The 19,049-nt window shown below is 38.7% G+C and overlaps 1 protein-coding gene across 1 annotated transcript in view; it reads right to left on the bottom strand.

Annotated features, from left to right (window-relative positions):
- The window catches only part of LOC116072081 (cytochrome b5 reductase 4), a 63,528-nt gene that overhangs the window by 8,553 nt on the left and 35,926 nt on the right, over positions 1-19,049 (bottom strand). Inside the window, exons 9-14 of the mRNA XM_031343319.1 lie at positions 16,910-16,942; positions 15,759-15,881; positions 6,509-6,649; positions 5,135-5,287; positions 3,327-3,477; positions 2,967-3,053 (exon numbers count right to left, since the gene is read on the bottom strand). Of these exons, the coding sequence (XP_031199179.1) occupies positions 2,967-3,053; positions 3,327-3,477; positions 5,135-5,287; positions 6,509-6,649; positions 15,759-15,881; positions 16,910-16,942 (688 nt within the window). The remainder of the gene's footprint in view (positions 1-2,966; positions 3,054-3,326; positions 3,478-5,134; positions 5,288-6,508; positions 6,650-15,758; positions 15,882-16,909; positions 16,943-19,049) is intronic.

Raw genomic sequence — 19,049 nt, 5'->3', positions numbered from 1 at the left:
CGCCTGCCTCTGCCTCCCAAGTGCTGGGATTAAAGGCGTGCGCCACCACCGCCCGGCTGTCTGCTACACTTTCTATGTAAGCATGTACTAACTTCATAATATAAGGAAAAAAAAATCGCACCAAGTGGTACTCATAGAGAGAATGTATCGCTCACTCTGCTATCTAAAGTGGTGTTTTCAATCTTCCTAATGCTGTGACCCTTTAATTCAGTTCCTCAAGTTGTAGTGATCCCCCAACCATAAAATTATTTTTATTGCTACTTCATAACTGTAATTTTGCTACTGTTATGAACCATAATGTAAATATCTGTTATGCAGGATGGTTTTAGGTGATCACTTGTGAAAGGGTCATTTGACTCCCAAAGCAGTCAAGATCCACATGTTAAGAACAACTATTCTAAAGAAGAGTATTGACATCAAGGATGAGTGCTTTAAAAGGGAAAGAAATATTTGTACTATAAACACATTCCAAAGTGGTGCCCAGAAACTAACCTGCCTACCATCAGGACTGGCCCACTTCTGATATCACACTATTGAAGCAAGAACAGAACACCCAGAGCCACTGCATTCTGCTACTGATGGGGAGGGCGGAGCCATGCTACAGCAGAAACAGTTACAATTCAACTTGGATTTCGGTTCTATACAGTAATCAGCTAATTTACTTCTGTTACTTGCCTACTGTTGTTCTCTTTTTTTTTCCAGACCCCCCACTGAGAGGGGGGAGAAGGAAGGGGAGGGCAAAGGAGGGGGAGAGGGGGAGAGGGGGAGGGCAAGGGAGAGGGAAAGGGAGATGAGATAGAGGCAAAGAAGACTTGGAGAAATAAGCACCTTGGGCAAGAGGTGCAGACAGGCAGAAGAGGGACAGAGGTGGTCAACACAGCACACTGGCCACACCAGCACTGTGCTGAGCAAAGTGTGAGGATCACTCAGCTGCTGAGCAGGTATGGCAGGAAAAAACCCAAATCCTCAGTACTGTAGTCTAAGCAACCAATAACCCAATCACTTCATGTGCACAGGTACAATGTTCCTTCATAACAGTTGATCAAAATTAACTCCTATTAGCAGACTAAGTTAGTGTCTAATCACTGAAATAAACCTCTTAAATTTTATAAAATTTCACTTTAAGGAATTTAATACTTCTGCCAAAATTTACTATAAACATTTATTGAGTAATTTTAACGCCTACCTGTTGCCAGTCTTTTGCTACTTTGTGGGTTCTTTTTCTTCAACCCATTTAACCCCTTAACACTAGAAAAGAGAGAAAAAAGGATAGAGAGGAAAGGAAAGAGTCCCTGAATAAAGTCAGGGGTTGGAAATGCGGTGACCTTATCATTAGACTATTTCCTGCTGAATTGGGGCATTGAGTTCCCTTGGGACAAGTTTTATTTTCACCATCAGGATATCTAACTTCTTCTTGTTTCTTCTTTAAGCACAACTACTTAAGAAACCACAATCAAAAACCCACCCCACCTTCAGAGCCTTAGCAGTTATCTGCCCTCTGAAAAATCCCCAGAATTCCAAATATCATACAATTGCAGAAGGCAAAATCACACCCCTACTAGAGCAAGAGGTAAATCATAGTCAGCTGCTCTGGACAATCTGAAGCAGCCCCATATCTCATACTTGGGATTAAAATGAAACCATATTCTTATATTTCTGTTTTAAAGACACCAAAAATCCAAAATTATCACTACACCTACCCCTGTCTGCTTAAAATCTTTTAAATGTTTGTGAAAAAGGAGCTCTAAGAAGACAAACCATTCTCTCCTTTGGAGGGCCTATAACCCATTCTACACACCCCAGCGACAGCTTCCCAGTTCCCAAAGCATTTACATGGTCTTCCCCAAACCTCCCAGCTGTTTAGGGAAGCAAGCAGGATAAGCGTCACTGCTTGACCTGAATATAAAGACGCTGACCCATGAAGGTAAGCAATTTTTAAAGAAGAGTTCAAGTGATAAGCCTTTTTTTAATTAAAAAAATTTAAGATTTATTTTTATTTTCCATAACTGAGTGTTTTGCCTGTGTGTATCTATCTATCACGTGCATGTCTGGTGCCTGTGAAGGTCAGAAGAGGAGATTGGATACCCTGGAACCAGAATTATGGATGAGTCCCCTGCAACAACCACAGGGGCTCTCACTCATTGAATCATTAAAGCTGAGGACATGGGAACTAGGTGTTCTACACTACTCCTGGTCAATGCTTTCTTTCCAGTGCGAAAGCTTGGAACTAGGCCACCTGTATTTCTTGAACTCATCTTAGCTGCCTCAGTAGAATAAATATGCCCAAGTGGAGACTTTAGCCAGGTTAAGAACAGTATGCTCAGGTCACAGCCTTATGAGCCACCCATTGAAGGAGACAGGATGTGGGAAGTAACAGAGAGCAGAGCAAAGAGCCCTTTTATTACTGACAGTCCAGGACCCATGTGCGAGCCCTTAGGGACGGCGGCATCTGAGAGTGTTCAGATTTTTCAAGGACTGGAAATTTTATTTTGATGAGACTATATAAAACATAAGTATTCACCTCAGATATTCAATGCAACTTAGAAAATCCTGGCAACCTCAGAAATAGATGACTACAGAAATGTTCTAGAAAATATGGTAGCTCATCTAGCTCAGTATTTGTGAATTTGTACTGCTTTCAGCTGACTGCTACACTGCTGTTCTCTTTAATGACGTAAGCTCTTGCTGTGCTGCACTTTCTCCCTGAGTTCATCTTGACAAGATCTGTTTTCTATTGATAATACCAGTGTAAGAAGAAAACTGGCAATAGGACTATTAATACGCATTAACTCAATCAACTAAACATGAAGCCAGTCTGCTGAACAATGTGAGCCACACCTCTCCTGAAAAGCACACAGGTAGGGCTTGCTAGAGGTCCTGAGAAATGCCACAGCATTCAACTGCGCTTCTGCTCTCCTTGCTACATTATGGACAAACACTTACATTTGAGTTAACAGGTGCAATACCTTTTTTCTTTTAATGCCAATTTCTCTAGCTGACATCTCCAAATTATATCGTCCTCTGTTTTATTGAAGAACATCAACTTCACCTTCCTTAAAAGGAAAAAAAAAACAGGAAAGTTCATATTATATAAGTCACTATTACATTTAAAATATGCACCAGTGGAAATGTTCCAAATGAACCTGGTGAATGCTTTTAGGTAATGTGAATTATGAAACCCTGAAATGAGAGTGAAGCCCTAAATTCTGAGTGAGCGAGGAGGAGGAGGTAGAAGGGCAGATGACCAATCAGGCAGCACGAGCAAGGCCCTCAATCCAGCACTCAATACCTCCCAAATAACAGTAACCAGAAACAAGGGAACATACCTGAGACTGGACATATGAGACAAAGCATAATTCAATATGGTAACCATTGGTGTGAAGCCTGTTCCGGCTGCCAATAAAAAGAGATCTTCTACGTCCTGGAGTTTGGATACTTTAAAATTGCCCTCAGGACCGCTTACAGAAATAAAATCTCCTACAGAAATAAACAAAATAAACAAAATCAGAAAACAAATGAAACAAGAAACCTAGAAGGGAAACAGGGACAGATCACTGGGAGGAACAGGGTGGACCTGTGACTGCCACATCTGTCTCTACACTAGGAGAGGAGTCGCAGAGGCAGTCATCAGATACCCAACTATGTCAGATTAATGAGTAGTTAATAAAAGGTAGGTAGAGATAGATATTTGCTATTTACACACTGGTTAGTAACCACAGGTCAAGCTTAGCAGGAGAGAAATTCGAAACGAATGTATTCTAAAGCCTTACAGTGGGAAACTTAAACTTAAACTTCTCTAGCAATATTTGAAAAGACAGAGCAACTGAAACAAGATGAGCCATTATGAGTTTAATTGCTAGGAAAACAGCAGTTGTAAAATGAGTGCCCAGTTTCTATGGTGACTGGCTGACAGACAGTATACGACCCTCTCATAAAAACACTGCCACCAGGGCTACACTCGGAAATCTCCAAGTCAACTTGAAAAATAAAAAACCAAATCTGTTCATTATTTTGAACTTATTTCAATACTGTATTTTAATAGGTTTGGGTACTTATAATTTCTTATGTTTTCCACCACAGGATAGTAATGGTAGTTTAAGAGACAATCATAGTATAGGTGGATTTCTAAGTCAACTTTCAGAAGTTACAAAAAGACTTCAGTGAGAGGCCATCCTGTTGCTCCAGTCTGAGCTGATGTTGATGCAGATAGAGGAAGGACATTTCAGCCATTAAAAGAGAAAAAAAAATCAAAATGAGATGGAGAAAATGAGAAAACACAGAGAAAGGATAAGAAACAAGAAGGAAAGTTTTGGAATCTTCAGAGACATTATACTGTGTTACTCAGTGTCTCAAGGTCCGGTTCCAGATAGCCTAATAAGTGCAACTGTCATGCTACGTCCTGGATATAAGGCAAACAAGACAGCTTCTACCTGTAAGTGCCAGTCTTACAAACAAGCTGCGGGCTTACAACCCTTATCACAGAGCATGAGTAGCTGTCACTAAGTGATTCAGAGGAGAAGGGGGCTTCATAACTGAAGTGCCATTCACTGAGTCTTTACAGGGAGGAATGTAGCAAAGGAAGGGCTGACAGGCATTCTAGATGAGGCTCTGATAGGAACCTAAGAATGAGGACAACAAACTGGGGTTTCAAGGAGCACAGAAGCTAGAGAGCCCTGTAAGGGCTGTACAGGTCCTGTAAGCCCTGTGGGGGAAGTACTCAGCACAGCTTGAGCACATCTGCCAGCGGCTTCAAAACGAGGGAGCAACAAAAGTCAGTCTATCTTCAGAGGAGCATGGAGAAGTTACTGGAAAATGCAGATGAAGAGAAAGACACGAGTTAGAGCCATGTGTGAGAGATTAGTTAGAGGGCAAAACAGAAAGGATGAAGGCTTGCTTTCAGGGGATGGGAGGAAAGATGACATCAAATGTGGCTGACAGGGAATGAACAAGTCTCTAGAGAGGGGCAGAGATGAGCAGAGATGATGCAAATTATAAAGATGGAGGACATGAAGCACAAGACAAAGACAGGAGGACTTTCACTGTTGATATACTTAACAGACTCCCACATAGGGACAGCAGACGGTCTCTATCCAATCTATAGCACAAACAAGGCTACAAACGCAACATTACTAACCAATCTGAAGACGATCAAGCTCGGGTGTGAAGAGTCCAGCAGGATAGATTTTGATCAAAAAGTAGATGTATTTATTTGGGGAAAGAACTGGTTCTTTAAAATCTGAGAGTAAGGAGTCAGACACAGGTGTATATGGCTTTACTATTTCTGCACCTGGAAAAAAGATCAAAACAAAGAAAAGTACAACATTTAAAAGCTCTTAATGAAGATAAAAATAAAAATTTTAGGATGCTATCAGTGTGTGCACAAAACTAATGTACGTACACCTCTAATGAGATGTTCCATATCCATGTTTTACTTACATTTACATATATCTCAAGGCTATAATTTTAACAAACCAATTGGTTAACCATTATATAGTTTTTTTATTATTTATTAAGTACGGTCTATAACAATGAATCTAGATAAGTGTATGAGGTTTGTAATGGGCTACAATAAAGTGACTTCAAAAGTTTTCCATGGAAATGTAATAATAAAGACAGAAAATTCCAATTATAAACCACATATTTGCCAACAGTAAGTGGTTACCAATGCAATCACTAGAGAAAGAAAGAAGACGTCTCATCTTTAATTTTATATATTTTTAATTGTTTTAATGTTCTAAAATTATTATTTTGGCAGCTGAATGAAGGGAACAATAATCCTATTATCTCATGGGATGTATTATCTTTTAAGTATATGATACAGATTTACTAGACTCCAGAGGAAAAAGGTCACCAAATATTTGGAAGACCAAATTTTTATACATGGTTCTAATTAGCTCATAGGGAACCTAAAACTCATTGGTTAAAAACTATGCTAAGGAAAACAGCAGCTCATGCACAATGATCTGGTATCAGTGAAGACGAAGAGAAATAACTAACAGTGCCATGACAGAACACCACCTATACCAAAAAGGGGTCTACAAGATGGATCACTGCAACACAGGCTGAGGTAAGGATTCTGCAGCTTCAAGAGGCCAAGAAAACAGTGACTATCAGTAAGAAAGGGGGCAATTTAAACAAGTAAATGAAATTTAGGATGAAATAATGGGGAAAATGCACTCCCACAGCAAAAAACATAGTTTTGAGCACCATGTACTAGTAGCATACATAAGGAAACTAAGTACCGTTACCCACTTGTTCTGAATTGTATTGGTTCAATCTCACAAATGGAGGCAGCCCCTAGGAGACACCAATGACACATGTCTATTTCTAGCGTACTCTGTGAAATTCCCTCCATTCCACCGGGGGCAAGCTGCTCCACGTGCTCAGCAGCATAGACAGAGTCCAACATTCGCTCACATTCACAAACCCAGAAGTTCCTGACATTAAAGCCAGGTGCCCAGAAAGGCCAGTAACTCCCCAACCCCACCCAGGCCTCCATTTCCCTTACCTGTGACACTGAGCTTGAGGTAAACGTGTTGCCCAACTGGCACCTGAAGGTGAGTACTTGGAGGCAGCATCAGACAGAAAAGCCTCGTATCATGAGTTACATCTTCCCTGGAAATTAACTGGCACCGTCTGCAGTACAAGCCTGGAAGGCAGTGCAAGGTCACTAAGCCCCATGTCCATCTCTGCTCTTTTACAACTTCAACTTCACTAAAATGTCTAACAGTTCTAAAACTCATTAATTTTACAAGGCTACTTCCTATTTCATTTTCTAAGATATTTTATAAACATATAAACACATCTATAATTTGTAAAAAGAATTAATAGTATTATAACTTAATAAAATGAGCATTACTTCTTTATACCTGTTTAAGAAAACATGTCTCAAGATACTAACATCCAATTTCTTCTTAAACTTACTTTTTAAGCAACTCTATTTTAGGCTTTATATTTACAATGGTATTAATTCTACATATGAAAAATATTTGATAAACATTCTAAAGTTTTTTCTTTTCCAGTGAAAAAGTTTTGAAAGCATACCTCCTGAATTTAACAATATTATCACTGTTAAACTGGCTTAGCAACACACTCTGATAAAAGAAAGAAAAATGTGTATTATGTCTACACTTGTATATATGAATTGTTCATGCACATGAATAATAAAACATCTTAACCATCTAAATTGTTTAAAAAAAACTTTTTATGAACTGACAGCTGTAGGCAATAGGTTCATGGTATATACTGATTTTAGTAAAAGAAATCAAGTATTTCTATAAATACTGAAAATAATAATCATGCTTCTAAAATACTTTATACTGCACAAAACAATTACCATTAAAGACTTGTTATAGGAATTCTAAAAGCACTGTCATTTATAAATTCTCTTTTGACTATAGTTTACCTCTAAAGACTGATCGTTTATCTCCTCTTTCAGAAAATACTATTCACATATTCATCCTGATTATTCTTTTCTCTCTCTCTCATCTAATAGTATTTAACTTGGTATGGAAAGATTTACTCCAGATCATAGGAAGTGAAAGCCACCCAAGCCAACAATCAATGGTTAATAGAAAACTATAATTCGTATACAACTTTCAGAAATAATTTTGGCCACAATTAAATCAAGTTCTCATTTTCCTGTGGCTCTCAAAGACCCTGCCATCCAATCTTTCTACTTGTTACCATGGTAACTCAGGAGGTATGCATGTGTATCATCTCTGCACTGTAGCACCAGGGAATATGCTTGGGTCTGGTTTACAGCTCTGAATATCACTGTAAAGTTATCCTGGAAGGCCTAACTAGTTCTGGACTAATGACAGGTTCAAATGACAGAGCTCACTAACTGGTGAAATGAAAGTTCAAACTGTCTCTTTATCCCTTTCTCTAGACCAGTGGCTCTCAACCTATGGGTATCAACCCCTTTGATCAGAAAACACAGTTATTTAGACTAAAATTCATAATGGCAGTGAAATTAGTTATAAAGTAGCAAAGAAAGTAATTTTATGGTTGGGGCCACCACAACATAAGGAGTTGTATTAAAGGGTCATAACACTATAAGAAGGTTGAGAGCCACTGCTCTAGACCTTTCTTGGACCCCAAATAGAGAATACAACCAAAGGCTCAGATGCTGTATGTCTAAATGGTCAAAAACTACACATCAGACAAACACTGTCACATCTAATAGTTCTGTATTGCATCTTAAAAACACATGACTTTATAAAGTCTAGTGGGCTCCAGCTCAGCATTCTTTAGCTCCTCAGAGCATGACACAGTGAGATAGCTGAGGTCTATAGCCCAAGTCTGCCATCTTTTCTTTCTTCATCTTCACCTGTCACCAAGTAGTACACAGAGATGTGTGCATGAACCTGTATGTTCAAGCTCATCCAAGTTCTTCCATCAACAGTCCTGGGCACTCTTTGAATACAATTGGATTTGGGATGATTGGGCAGGCAATTTTGAGGTTTCAGATCCTGGAAGAATGGTGTTAAAGAACAGAAAGCAAAGTCCAGGTACCCACATCTTAGCCTTGCACACTCTTGCTATGCAGGGATGGTATGACTAAATGGAAGACAGCCCTATAGGCTCCCCAAGTGAGGAACTCCTTTCTTGCCCAGGCCTAAGGGACACAGTGTTTGATGAAAACTATTAATCTTCGACTTGCAGTTTCTACACTGGCCATATGGATTTGCTATAGTAAGTATTCCTTTCTTCAACTGTATAGAACCCACTAGGGAATGTGGGTTACCGTGACTTAATACTTCCACGTGAACAGCATAGATACAGTGTTCTTGCCATTCAACCCTTCTGAGATAATTTCCCCATTTAACCTACAAATAGCAGGCACAGTTTCACACGAACTTCTTCAATATAGCTCCTACAATTTAAAAAAAAAAATTAAGGCCAGGCAGTGGTGGTGCACTCCCTTAATCCCAGCACTTGGGAGGCAGAGGCAGGCAGATTTCTGAGTTCGAGGCCAGCCTGGTCTACAGAGTGAGTTTCAGGACAGCCAGGGCTACACAGAGAGACCCTGTCCAGAAAAAACAGAAGGAAAAAAAAAGAAAGAAAGAAATTAAGACTTCATCTTGCAGTAGTCCTGTGGGTCCAAGCAGACAGGATGAAGAGAGTGGAGCTGTGGAGCAGTGAGATGCAGTGCAGAGCGACCAGTACAAACTGTATCTGTGGGGCACCAACGTTTCTCATAATAGATGATGATTTAAGAAAAAGCTTCTGTTCCAAGTATCTAACTTCTTTTTACAAAATACATATAATGCTGGCATACTCAAGGTAACACTAAAGTACTAAAAATAAGATAAAGATTTTTTTTGTCTAACATTGAAAATCAGTTAGTTTTTTCATTCTTAAAAATAGGATTTCACAAAGCTAAAACAGAAAACACCAGTGAGTCTTCAATAGAGGACAAACAGAAGCAACTTTGTACTTAGGGTGTGCACTATCTCAGTCAAGGCCAGCTTCCTACCTTAACAAACTTTTAATCCGTTAGGTCAATCTTATTTTCCTTGGTTGGAACAGAGCCCAATGTAAGTTTAAAAGTTTGCCTAAAGTCACAAGGTAGCTGGCAAAGATAGGAGACATGAGATGGCACATGAAGTTATTAGCTATCACAACTCCATAGGCCTTTGCAAGATGCTTGCGACCAGAGCAGATGGCTCTTAGTGTCTTCCCAGGTGTCACAAGGTACAGCTTTACAGATTGTCCTCGGATCTGTGACTTCATCCTACTCTGATCACACTGTCCTGAAGCATTCTTTGTCCAGTTACCTAAAACTTTCTCATCTTCTAATTTATAATCTTTGATCATTCATTCCTAATAAGAACTTCCTGAACCAATGTAGGACTTCCAATTGTTACATATTTAAAGATAAAGTTTATAGAAAATAACTCAAAATATATTAACACAAACTATTTAAAAATATATGTAGAGAAATACCTAAACATGCCCATGCCCCAAACACCCATATCCTACAGCATGCAGCACAAGACACTCCTGTTAGAACTTGTCCTGTTCTATAACAGTAGTCTGGCCAGCTTCACCTCCTAGTCTGTGTCTAAGGAAGTGACCAATGAGAAGTGAGCCTGACTGCAGGACACAGTGTCCTGAATATATGAGAACAAACTATTCACATGTCATAAAAGCTTATTAGAATTTGGAAATGGATAAAATAACTTATTCATGAGGTTATTAGCATGTTATTGCATACTGAAGAAACAAAGGTTGAAGTCTTTATATACACTTTAACAAAAATTAAATTACTGAATATACTCTGCTGTTAATTATTCAGCTTTTCCACTAATTTTGAAAATTTTTCATTTAATTTCTTATAGTAGTATAGTGTCTGTACATTATATCAAATTTCTCACAAATAATAGGAATCTAATCACAATGCATCTTTAAGCACAGAGAATGACAAGTGTTACAGGCAATTACCAATTAACACATCGGGATAAAACAGGGATAAAATTGGGATAATATCTGATGAAAACAGATATTCAAGAATGAAAATTTCATATATGATTTAATTAGCATTATTTAAATTCATTCCACTATTGTTTAAAAAAAAATACCTGTCTGTTTTTCTAAATGGCAGTGACAAACCCAGTCTTAAATACTCCTAAAGCCTACTAAAATGTTTTACTACTGCAAATGGATGGATGAGAACAATTCCTTCAGTTATGGCTTTATATTTAAATACTGGCCATAAGCCACGGGGGTGGGAGGTGGGGAAGCTTTCTTGAAGGCTCAATTTAAGAGAACCTCAGAAGCAGAACTCTGTAACAAGACTGTCACGAATCTGAGTCCTTCTATGTCCTCCATGGCAACACCACTGTACTAAAGTAAAGTGCTTATGTTCTTTCAGTCCTAACTGTTTAAACTCTTGTTTCATACTGTAACATAGTAGGGATTTCTAACTTACACATTGCCTCATCAGTTTGTATTGTGCAGATTTCATATTCAGGCAATTCTCATAGAAAGGGAAACAGGCTAGCAAGACACAAAAGCATATCCAAGTTACCTTGCCAAGAATAGCTTTTACCAGCTAAGCTGAGCAGATAACTTAGACAGTAAAACACGGGGAAATGTGTCACAGAATTTACTCATTTCTAGTAAGTATGAATATTTTTCAAGGTGGTAGGAAAACATGGATGATTAGGCAAGGGCTGGGGAAGGGTCCAGGGCCAAGAGAAATGACTGCTCACCATGTTCTAGCAAGCATCTTCACAGGTGTACACTCCATGGTACACACGTGTGCCAGCCATTAAGAAGCCCTGGTGAAACTATATGAACTATATGAAAATATCAGCATATATCCAAATGAAAATATCAACAATTTCATAGAGTTCAACCTGAATTTAAAGTATGTGCGTTTGTGCACACATGCATAGGTTAATCTAAAGGCTCACACTGATGTTGACATATCAAAATTATGACATGGTTAAAAAATATTTTTGCTTAATACCAATTTTATGGGTTGTTTATTGACTGATCTTTATTATAGAAAAAAGCAAATAAAACTTGAAGTTACATAAATAAAATTATTAATGTATCCATGTATATACTCATATAATATATATGATATGTATATTATACATATATATCATATATATATCATATATATGCATATATATATATACACACACACAAACGCACAAACAACCATTCATTCATAATCTTCATTCAGGGGATGAAAATGCAATCAGATGTGCTGGTGAGATGGCTCAGTGGGCAAGAGCACCGATTGCTCTTCCAAAGGTCATGAGTTCAAATCCCAGCAACCACATGGTGGCTCACAACCACCCATAATGGGATCTGACAGCCTCTTCTGGTGCATCTGAAGACAGCTACAGTGTACTTGTAATAAATAAATAATAAATAAAAAAAAAGAAAGAAAGAAAATGCAATCAGAAGTACCACACAATTGAAACTATTAACAACTGCATTGGATTAAAGGTAAACAATGGAATACTCTTCCTTCTCTGATTCATGTGTTTGACTACATCTGCATCTTTGATGGCCATAAAGATTTGACATGAGAATACATTGTACTATGGAGTTTTAACTTACAGGATTGATTTTAGACTAAAATTCTTTTACCTAAGAAACATACTAATCTTAGAAAGTCAATAATTTGAATTAATACATAACAAAAACCTAGGAACCACATAGTGGCTGCCTTGTCAATGCAAGGCAGACTGACAGCAAGTCAATAATACACTGGTAAGATAAGAATTCAGCTCCACTACAGTTTAGATCATGAGTTAAGGAAAGGAAAGGCAGAAGCAGAAATTGTCTTTGCTCATGTCAAAGAAAATGGCCACCTAAACATTGAGCTATCTACAAAGCAGTAAATCTACTATGCACCTCATCCGGCTGCAGTGTCATGCAAGAACATGGCTGAAGCTTTCCTACTTGATTTTCCTCTCTTTCCCTTCCTCCCACCCCCTCTTCCTTTCTTCCTTTTTTAAAATTCAAGCTTTCTTTTTTTAATGGTGGCTTGGGACTAAAAGAAACTTATAGCAGGGATAAAAGAGCTCACAGAATGCCTCAGAAAATTACAGGGAAAAAAGTTCGATGACAGTCATTCATCTCCAGAGGCCAGCCTTGATTTTCATATCACTGATTTTGACTAGGCTTGTATCTGGCTGGCTAGGTCTTTTCAATCACTAGGTAGCCATATAATCCTGGGCAATAGGCTTCATCCTCCTGGTAGCTCTTTTCACTCGCAGTGACTGAGTCCTAGTCTCTGCTGGTTTGCTGGATCAGGCCATGTCGGCATGTCATGTTCTCTTCCTACCTTATACCACAAGGCTTACATCACACCTCCTGCTATGGCAATCAATTGGTTTAAATATCCCCAAATATTGTTCACCTTTTGTTTCTTCTATAACCTGTAAAATAGCTGGTATAGAACAGCCAGTGATGATGTACAGTTCTCCATCAAAAGTCCTCCGAAATTGTTGCTTTTGTGAAAGCTATGGATCCTGCTGTCAAAATACTTAAGTCTACCCTCTTCAGGTAGTCATTTAAGATCAAATTCATCCATCTGTTCACTTGAGGCTCCCTTAAAATGTGTTGTGTTTGGGCTACATAACTTACCCTTGTTGGCTTATTTCTTCATAAGAGTTTGTTATTCTTGTAAATGTTCTCGTTCCTTCCTTGCAATATAATTTCTGCTTCCATTTCATAGCATGGTGGCGAAATCAGCCTTCGACACATGACATCATTCAAAATCAGAATGTCTGATACATGCAAATTCCTCAAAATGTATATTTATAATTGAGGAATAATAATAATAATGAAAAGACACTGGCCTTTGCCTCCAGTTTCTGACACAGAACCCCTACAGCCATAAGAAGAACCCTAAGAAGTTGGACTTCAACTCTAGTTCTGGAAGTCTTTATAATTTCCTAGTGATAGGTATGTCTGAAACAGAACTCCAAATCTCTTGGAATGTCCTGGGAGATAGAATCTTCTGTTCCAAAGAGGAGACTCTTAATAGAGTCTCTACTGACTCTGGATGGGGGCCTGAATGTTGAACTGATCAACAATGGCCAGTGACATAGTACATCATGCTTATGTAATGAAGTCTCTACAGGAATCCCCTAAGACAGAACTTAGAAAGCCTAAAAAGAATGCTGGGCACATATCAGTGCCTACAGAAGGGGGCCAGAGCTATAGATGGATGGCATAGAAGCTCCACACCTCTTCTTGCAAGCCTCTGTAACCTTTAAAATGCCTGAATATAAATGCTTGACTGAACTCTGTGAATTGCTTTGGCACTTTTTTTTTTCTAAATCTAAGGTGAGGTAATGAAAACTCTGATGTCAGTTTGTTAAAGGTACAGAACCTGGGATCTACAGTGGGGCCTGAAGTCTGGGAGGGTTTAAGGGATGGAGCCCTTAAATTGTGGGGCCTGCACGAACTTCACTTAGTATCAGAATTGATCTAGACTACAGGATACCCAGTTGGTCTTACTAGGTAAGTGGTTGGTGGGGAGAATTCCCTACATATTTTTAATGATCAGAGAAGTATTCTGTATTGAACCATTAGAGGAGAAAAATTAATTTGGCTTTCTATAGCTTGCAATACCTTCAAATATTAAAAGATGGTTAGCTGAATACAAGGAGCTGCCATCTGAACTTACAGAACGGCTGCAATAGGCTATATACATGTATGCTTGATTGTTTATGGCAAAAATCCACAAGTATAAAATAGGAGAGATAAAAATAATAAATGATGGGAACCCCTGAGGCAAGCAGATGACTGACCAAGCAGATCTGAGAAAGTGGAATCCTAAGCCAGAAATCTAAGCAGTAACAAACTGGCACTTTTTTTTTTTAATTTACTTATTTATTTTATATATATGAATACACTGTAGGTTTCTTCAAACATACCAGAAGAGGGCATTGGATCCCATTAAAGATGGTTGTGAGTCACTATGTGGTTGCTAGGAATTGAACTCAGGACCTCTGGAAGAGCACTCAGTGCTCCTAACTACTGAGCCATCTCTCCAGCCTTCCCCCGCCCCCAGACTGGCACTTTTTAAAATAGAAAACTCCCTTTAATACCTCGAGGCTAGCAGAATCTGTCACCTCTAGCATTAGAGTCAAGACAGAATGGAAAGTTTCCAGCTAAGTGTGTTTAAGAGATTTAAATCTCTGCCAATTCACTTAAGCTCTCGACTTAGCACAACCATGCAAGGGGCCCTCTCTAATTTGAATAAAACTGCTTACTCTAGCTTTCTAGAGAAGCTACACAGGGTCTATGAGTCGGGCATACTCTAGACCAAACTGTGTCCTCTCACTTAGAGCAATGGAAGTATAACACTCACTATTTGTAAGGTAATTGCATTTGGAGACAGAGTCTTTTAAAAGTACTTAAGTTAAAGTGAGGGCAATAGGTGTCCCTTTCCAGAAAGAGTGCTGTCCTTTGAAGAAGAGAAAAGCTAAGATACACACAGACACAAGGATGGCCACTCAGGCCAAGGAGAGAGGCCTCAGAAGTGTCTAATCCTGCCAATTCTGTGGATGGACTTAAAAATCCCACAACTAAGATAAAACAAATTTCTGATCTTAAGCCATATTGTTAGCAGTCATTACAGTATAACTAGAATAAATAGTATTCTAGAGAAAGAAAAGAAATAAAAAACAAAACAATGAAAAACAAAAATAGGGGAAAGAGAAGGATGAGGCTAAGTCACATTTAGAGAACTGCGGCTTTCTTTGCATACAAAGCTTCCAAAAGACTGTGTGAGAGAGAATACTGTTCCCTCTAGAGGCTCTCAAATCTTGGCATCAGACTTCTCCTTAGAGAAAACACTCAACTATACAGGGAATACACTGGCAACAAGCCCAACCCTTCATGTACAGCTGTTAATCAGCTGAAACATGAGCAGTCACTTGAGAATCAGAAATATCAAAGACAGCATCTGCTATGAAACATAAAAAAACAAAGGACAAGCAAGACTGTAAGACAGACAGGTCACGGAGGGGAAAAAAAGAAACCACTGGAATCTCATCCGTTATTTTTTAAAGATAGGCTAGTGGGGCAGCTCAGTGGTTAAAGGCACTTGCAGCCAAACCTGATAACCTGCATTTGATCCCTAGGACTTAATGGCAGAAAAGAACTAGCTTCTGCAAACTGTCCCCTGACTGCCACATGCAGGCCAGCCACACACACACCAAACGAACACACAAACACCTTTAACAGGAAGCGCGAGGAACAAGAGCACTGCGTACCTGTATCTTTCTTTGGGATAAAGGAATCATGTTTTTCCAGGGGATCACCAAGACATTTCCAAGAAACATTTTCTTTCTTTTGTAGGACAATCTCTATTTTTCCAACATTTTCAATAACCCGTACTGAAATAAAGAGAAATTCCATTTGTTTCACTAATATTAAATATGAGATTTTATTTTAAAACTAACCTTTTTCATACAGTCACACTGTATGGTGCTATTACATGATGATGCTGATAATAAAAAATAAGATTTTGTTCACTTAGTAAAATTGGTTTTTATTTTATCTGATGTTAAATCAGTTTATTTTAGATTCATATGGGCCTCTTTCAAACCAACTTATCAAGGCCAGATATTGTATGTGTGGCTTTCAAAGGGGCACAGATACAGTCATGGACAGAGATCTAGCCAACAGCTTGAAACATGTCACACTGAATGGACCCACAAAACCAAATTTGTATTTGGTATTCTCTTTTCATATTTTTAGTTAAAGCTCAGAAGTCTATATATGTAAATTTAGTACAACACTGAGCCTAAAAATATAAGAACAGATTCCGAAGAATCAGCACCTAGGAAGCACATGAGAGTCCACGGGAATCCTTGCTCACGGAAAGCCTTGTAGATGCTCTTCTTCCTTTCTCAGTGACTAGAACAGCTCTACATGTGCGGCCAATAGTAAACATGGACGTCTAGGCCCTAATTTAAGTCAGATAAGGTGAACATGCTTTTGAAGTTGTAACACAAACTGTACTCTTGCTCAGTAGCTCGCCGTCTATCCTTCTACACTGTGAACCCAGCATCTACTTGACTGTATGATTCTATGAAAAGTGTTCCTGTCTGTGTGCCTATGAGCTGTATGTGAGGAGCAGGGCAGAGAGGAATCACAGAAAGGAGACAGGAATACTTTTAAGGGAGAGAAAAAGGAAAAAAAGTAAAGAGATAAGAAGATCAAGGAAAAAGAAAATAGGAAAACATAGAAACCAGCATGTACTTTAAAATTAATGGATTTTATGACATGAAAATAAATATATGTAAGAAAAATAAGATAAAGGCCTGGATTTCTTTCTTCTTTTTTCCTATGAATGTATATGTGTGTATCTATACATCTATATCTATATATGCATAATTTGTTTCTGGTTTTTGGTACTTACCAGAAAAATTTTCTTGAACTTCATGGCTTAGCCCTGAGATTATTAAAAAAAAAAAAAAAAAGTTCATCATTACCACCAAAATTCAATTCACAAAAATCAGTCTTACACTTGTAAGATCACTTTTAATATACTATTTCAAAATGCTAAGGACTAGAAAAAATTGAAGAGACTAAAAGAAAATTAATGTTCTAAATTAAAGTTCTTCTGCTTTCCCATATCTCTCTCTGCTAACTGAGGAGTAAATATCTAAGCAGCACAAGATGGTAACCCACTTTCTCCACACTGACAATCCTACAGAGTAAGAAGTGAGCAGAGGAGGTAAGAGAGAAGGCAGGCAACCCTGGGATTCAAGCCCCATTGTGCAGTCTGTGCCCTGTTCACACAGGTCAGTCAACTTAGCTGCCCCGTCTCTTTCTTATAGTTGAACATCTATTCAGTGCCCCAAAACAATTTGGGGGGGCAGTCTATAAGCAACCAAACACTTTCCAGGTATTGTAGACATAGTGGTTAACATGAGACAGACTTTGCACTTGTTTTGTGTCTTTCTGGATTGGATCATAGTCATCTGTGTAGTCTTTGCACTGGAACAATCCACTGGAGCCTGGTGGGTTCACCAGTGTGCACACAACTCAAGATAGTGGCTCCCTCTTGCCCAGACTCAATCAGAAACCTATACTTCAGTAGCAAGGGATAGGGTCCCATAGGCCCCTCCCTTACCTCCATCCCCTACCCATGAATATCTGTTGAGAAGACCTATGTTATGTAGATCCAAACCAAGTAACTGTAGTGGCTGTGAGTTCATATTACATGGGTTATGTCAATTAAAGAATGGAATTTCACTCCCCTTGTTCTTAAATTTCTTCTGTTCTCCCCTCCACAGGGTTCCCTGAGCCTTACAAGGTGTAATAAAAATGACTTCTTTAGGGCTAATCCCTCATCTGTCACTTACACTCATGATCTTGGGTAGCCAAGTGTCTCTGTATTTATCACCATTCACTATGAATGGACCATTCACTATGGATGGAAGATTCTCTGGTCTGTGCTGAGATTAGCCTGTCTGTAAGATTATGAACACAGATATTTAGAAGGCACTTTGATTTTATGTCTACTTAGCTAAATAGGTAGCAATTTTCTTCCTAGGCCTATGGCATATGCGGTTTTGGGCCAGCTTTACAGCACCAGGTGTGGTGTCCCTTCTGTGGACCTAATCCAGTCAGGGAGAGGTTGATTATCCCTATCACAGTGATAATACTATTTGCTGGCAGGTTGAAGCTTGTAGTTCACAGAGCTCACTGCTAGGGAAAACCCGTTGCCTTTCTCCCTCAGCAGCCTACATAACACTTCTGGCACTCTGAAGCTAGAAAGCAGGGAGGAGGCTTCCAGCTCAACTCTAGCTTGAATGTATATGATGAATTGTATAATTTTTTACTGGAATTTTTGCTTTTTATATGTGTGCAAGTGAGACCTCCCTGCAATACAAATGCAGTTTCTCCAACCTCATCTGTCTTATAGTATATAAAGTACCTTGATGGCCATAGAATCCAGCCAGCTACATGTTTCCTTTGTGGTCTTGAAGTCAATCAGAGTCTCAATACTCTGAAAGATGCTGCTGTCCCATGGGCCAAAACATTTTAAAGTAGCTATAGCCCTGAGCCAAGTTCCCCAAATCCTCATATAAAGCTCCTCAATTTGACTTCTTTGCATCACTATAGTTGTAACGAGGTGTAAAATCCCATTTTTTAACAGTGACCCTATGATGTGGTATAGCTCCTGCACTAAGTTTTCTTTCTTTTTTTTTAAGGTTGTTAATCTTTTTATTAGATATTTTCTTTATCTACATGTCATATGATCTAATGTGTGTCTAGACAAGACCTTGATGGTTAAGGGATTCCTTCTCTGAAGAATCTCATTTAGGACAGTGTAGAGATACTTGTTTGGGGAGCTCCTACCAGAACTGCTTTGTGGATAACTCTAATAACAACTCAGTTGGAAAGAAAATCAAGATAGGCTGTTGACTACAATGAGTCTATGAAAAGAATAGTAAATGTTATCAGCACAGAGGTTTCACGTAAAGTGCTAATGACTAAGGCTAGCTTTTCTAGTGTAATTAATCTCTCCCATAAGAGGCAAACAGGCTGTA

Source organism: Mastomys coucha, unplaced genomic scaffold (assembly GCF_008632895.1).
Source record: "Mastomys coucha isolate ucsf_1 unplaced genomic scaffold, UCSF_Mcou_1 pScaffold23, whole genome shotgun sequence".
Classification (NCBI taxonomy): domain Eukaryota; kingdom Metazoa; phylum Chordata; class Mammalia; order Rodentia; family Muridae; genus Mastomys; species Mastomys coucha.
The sequence above is the reverse complement of the archived record's forward strand: the minus strand, read 5'-3'. Positions and strand labels throughout refer to the sequence as shown.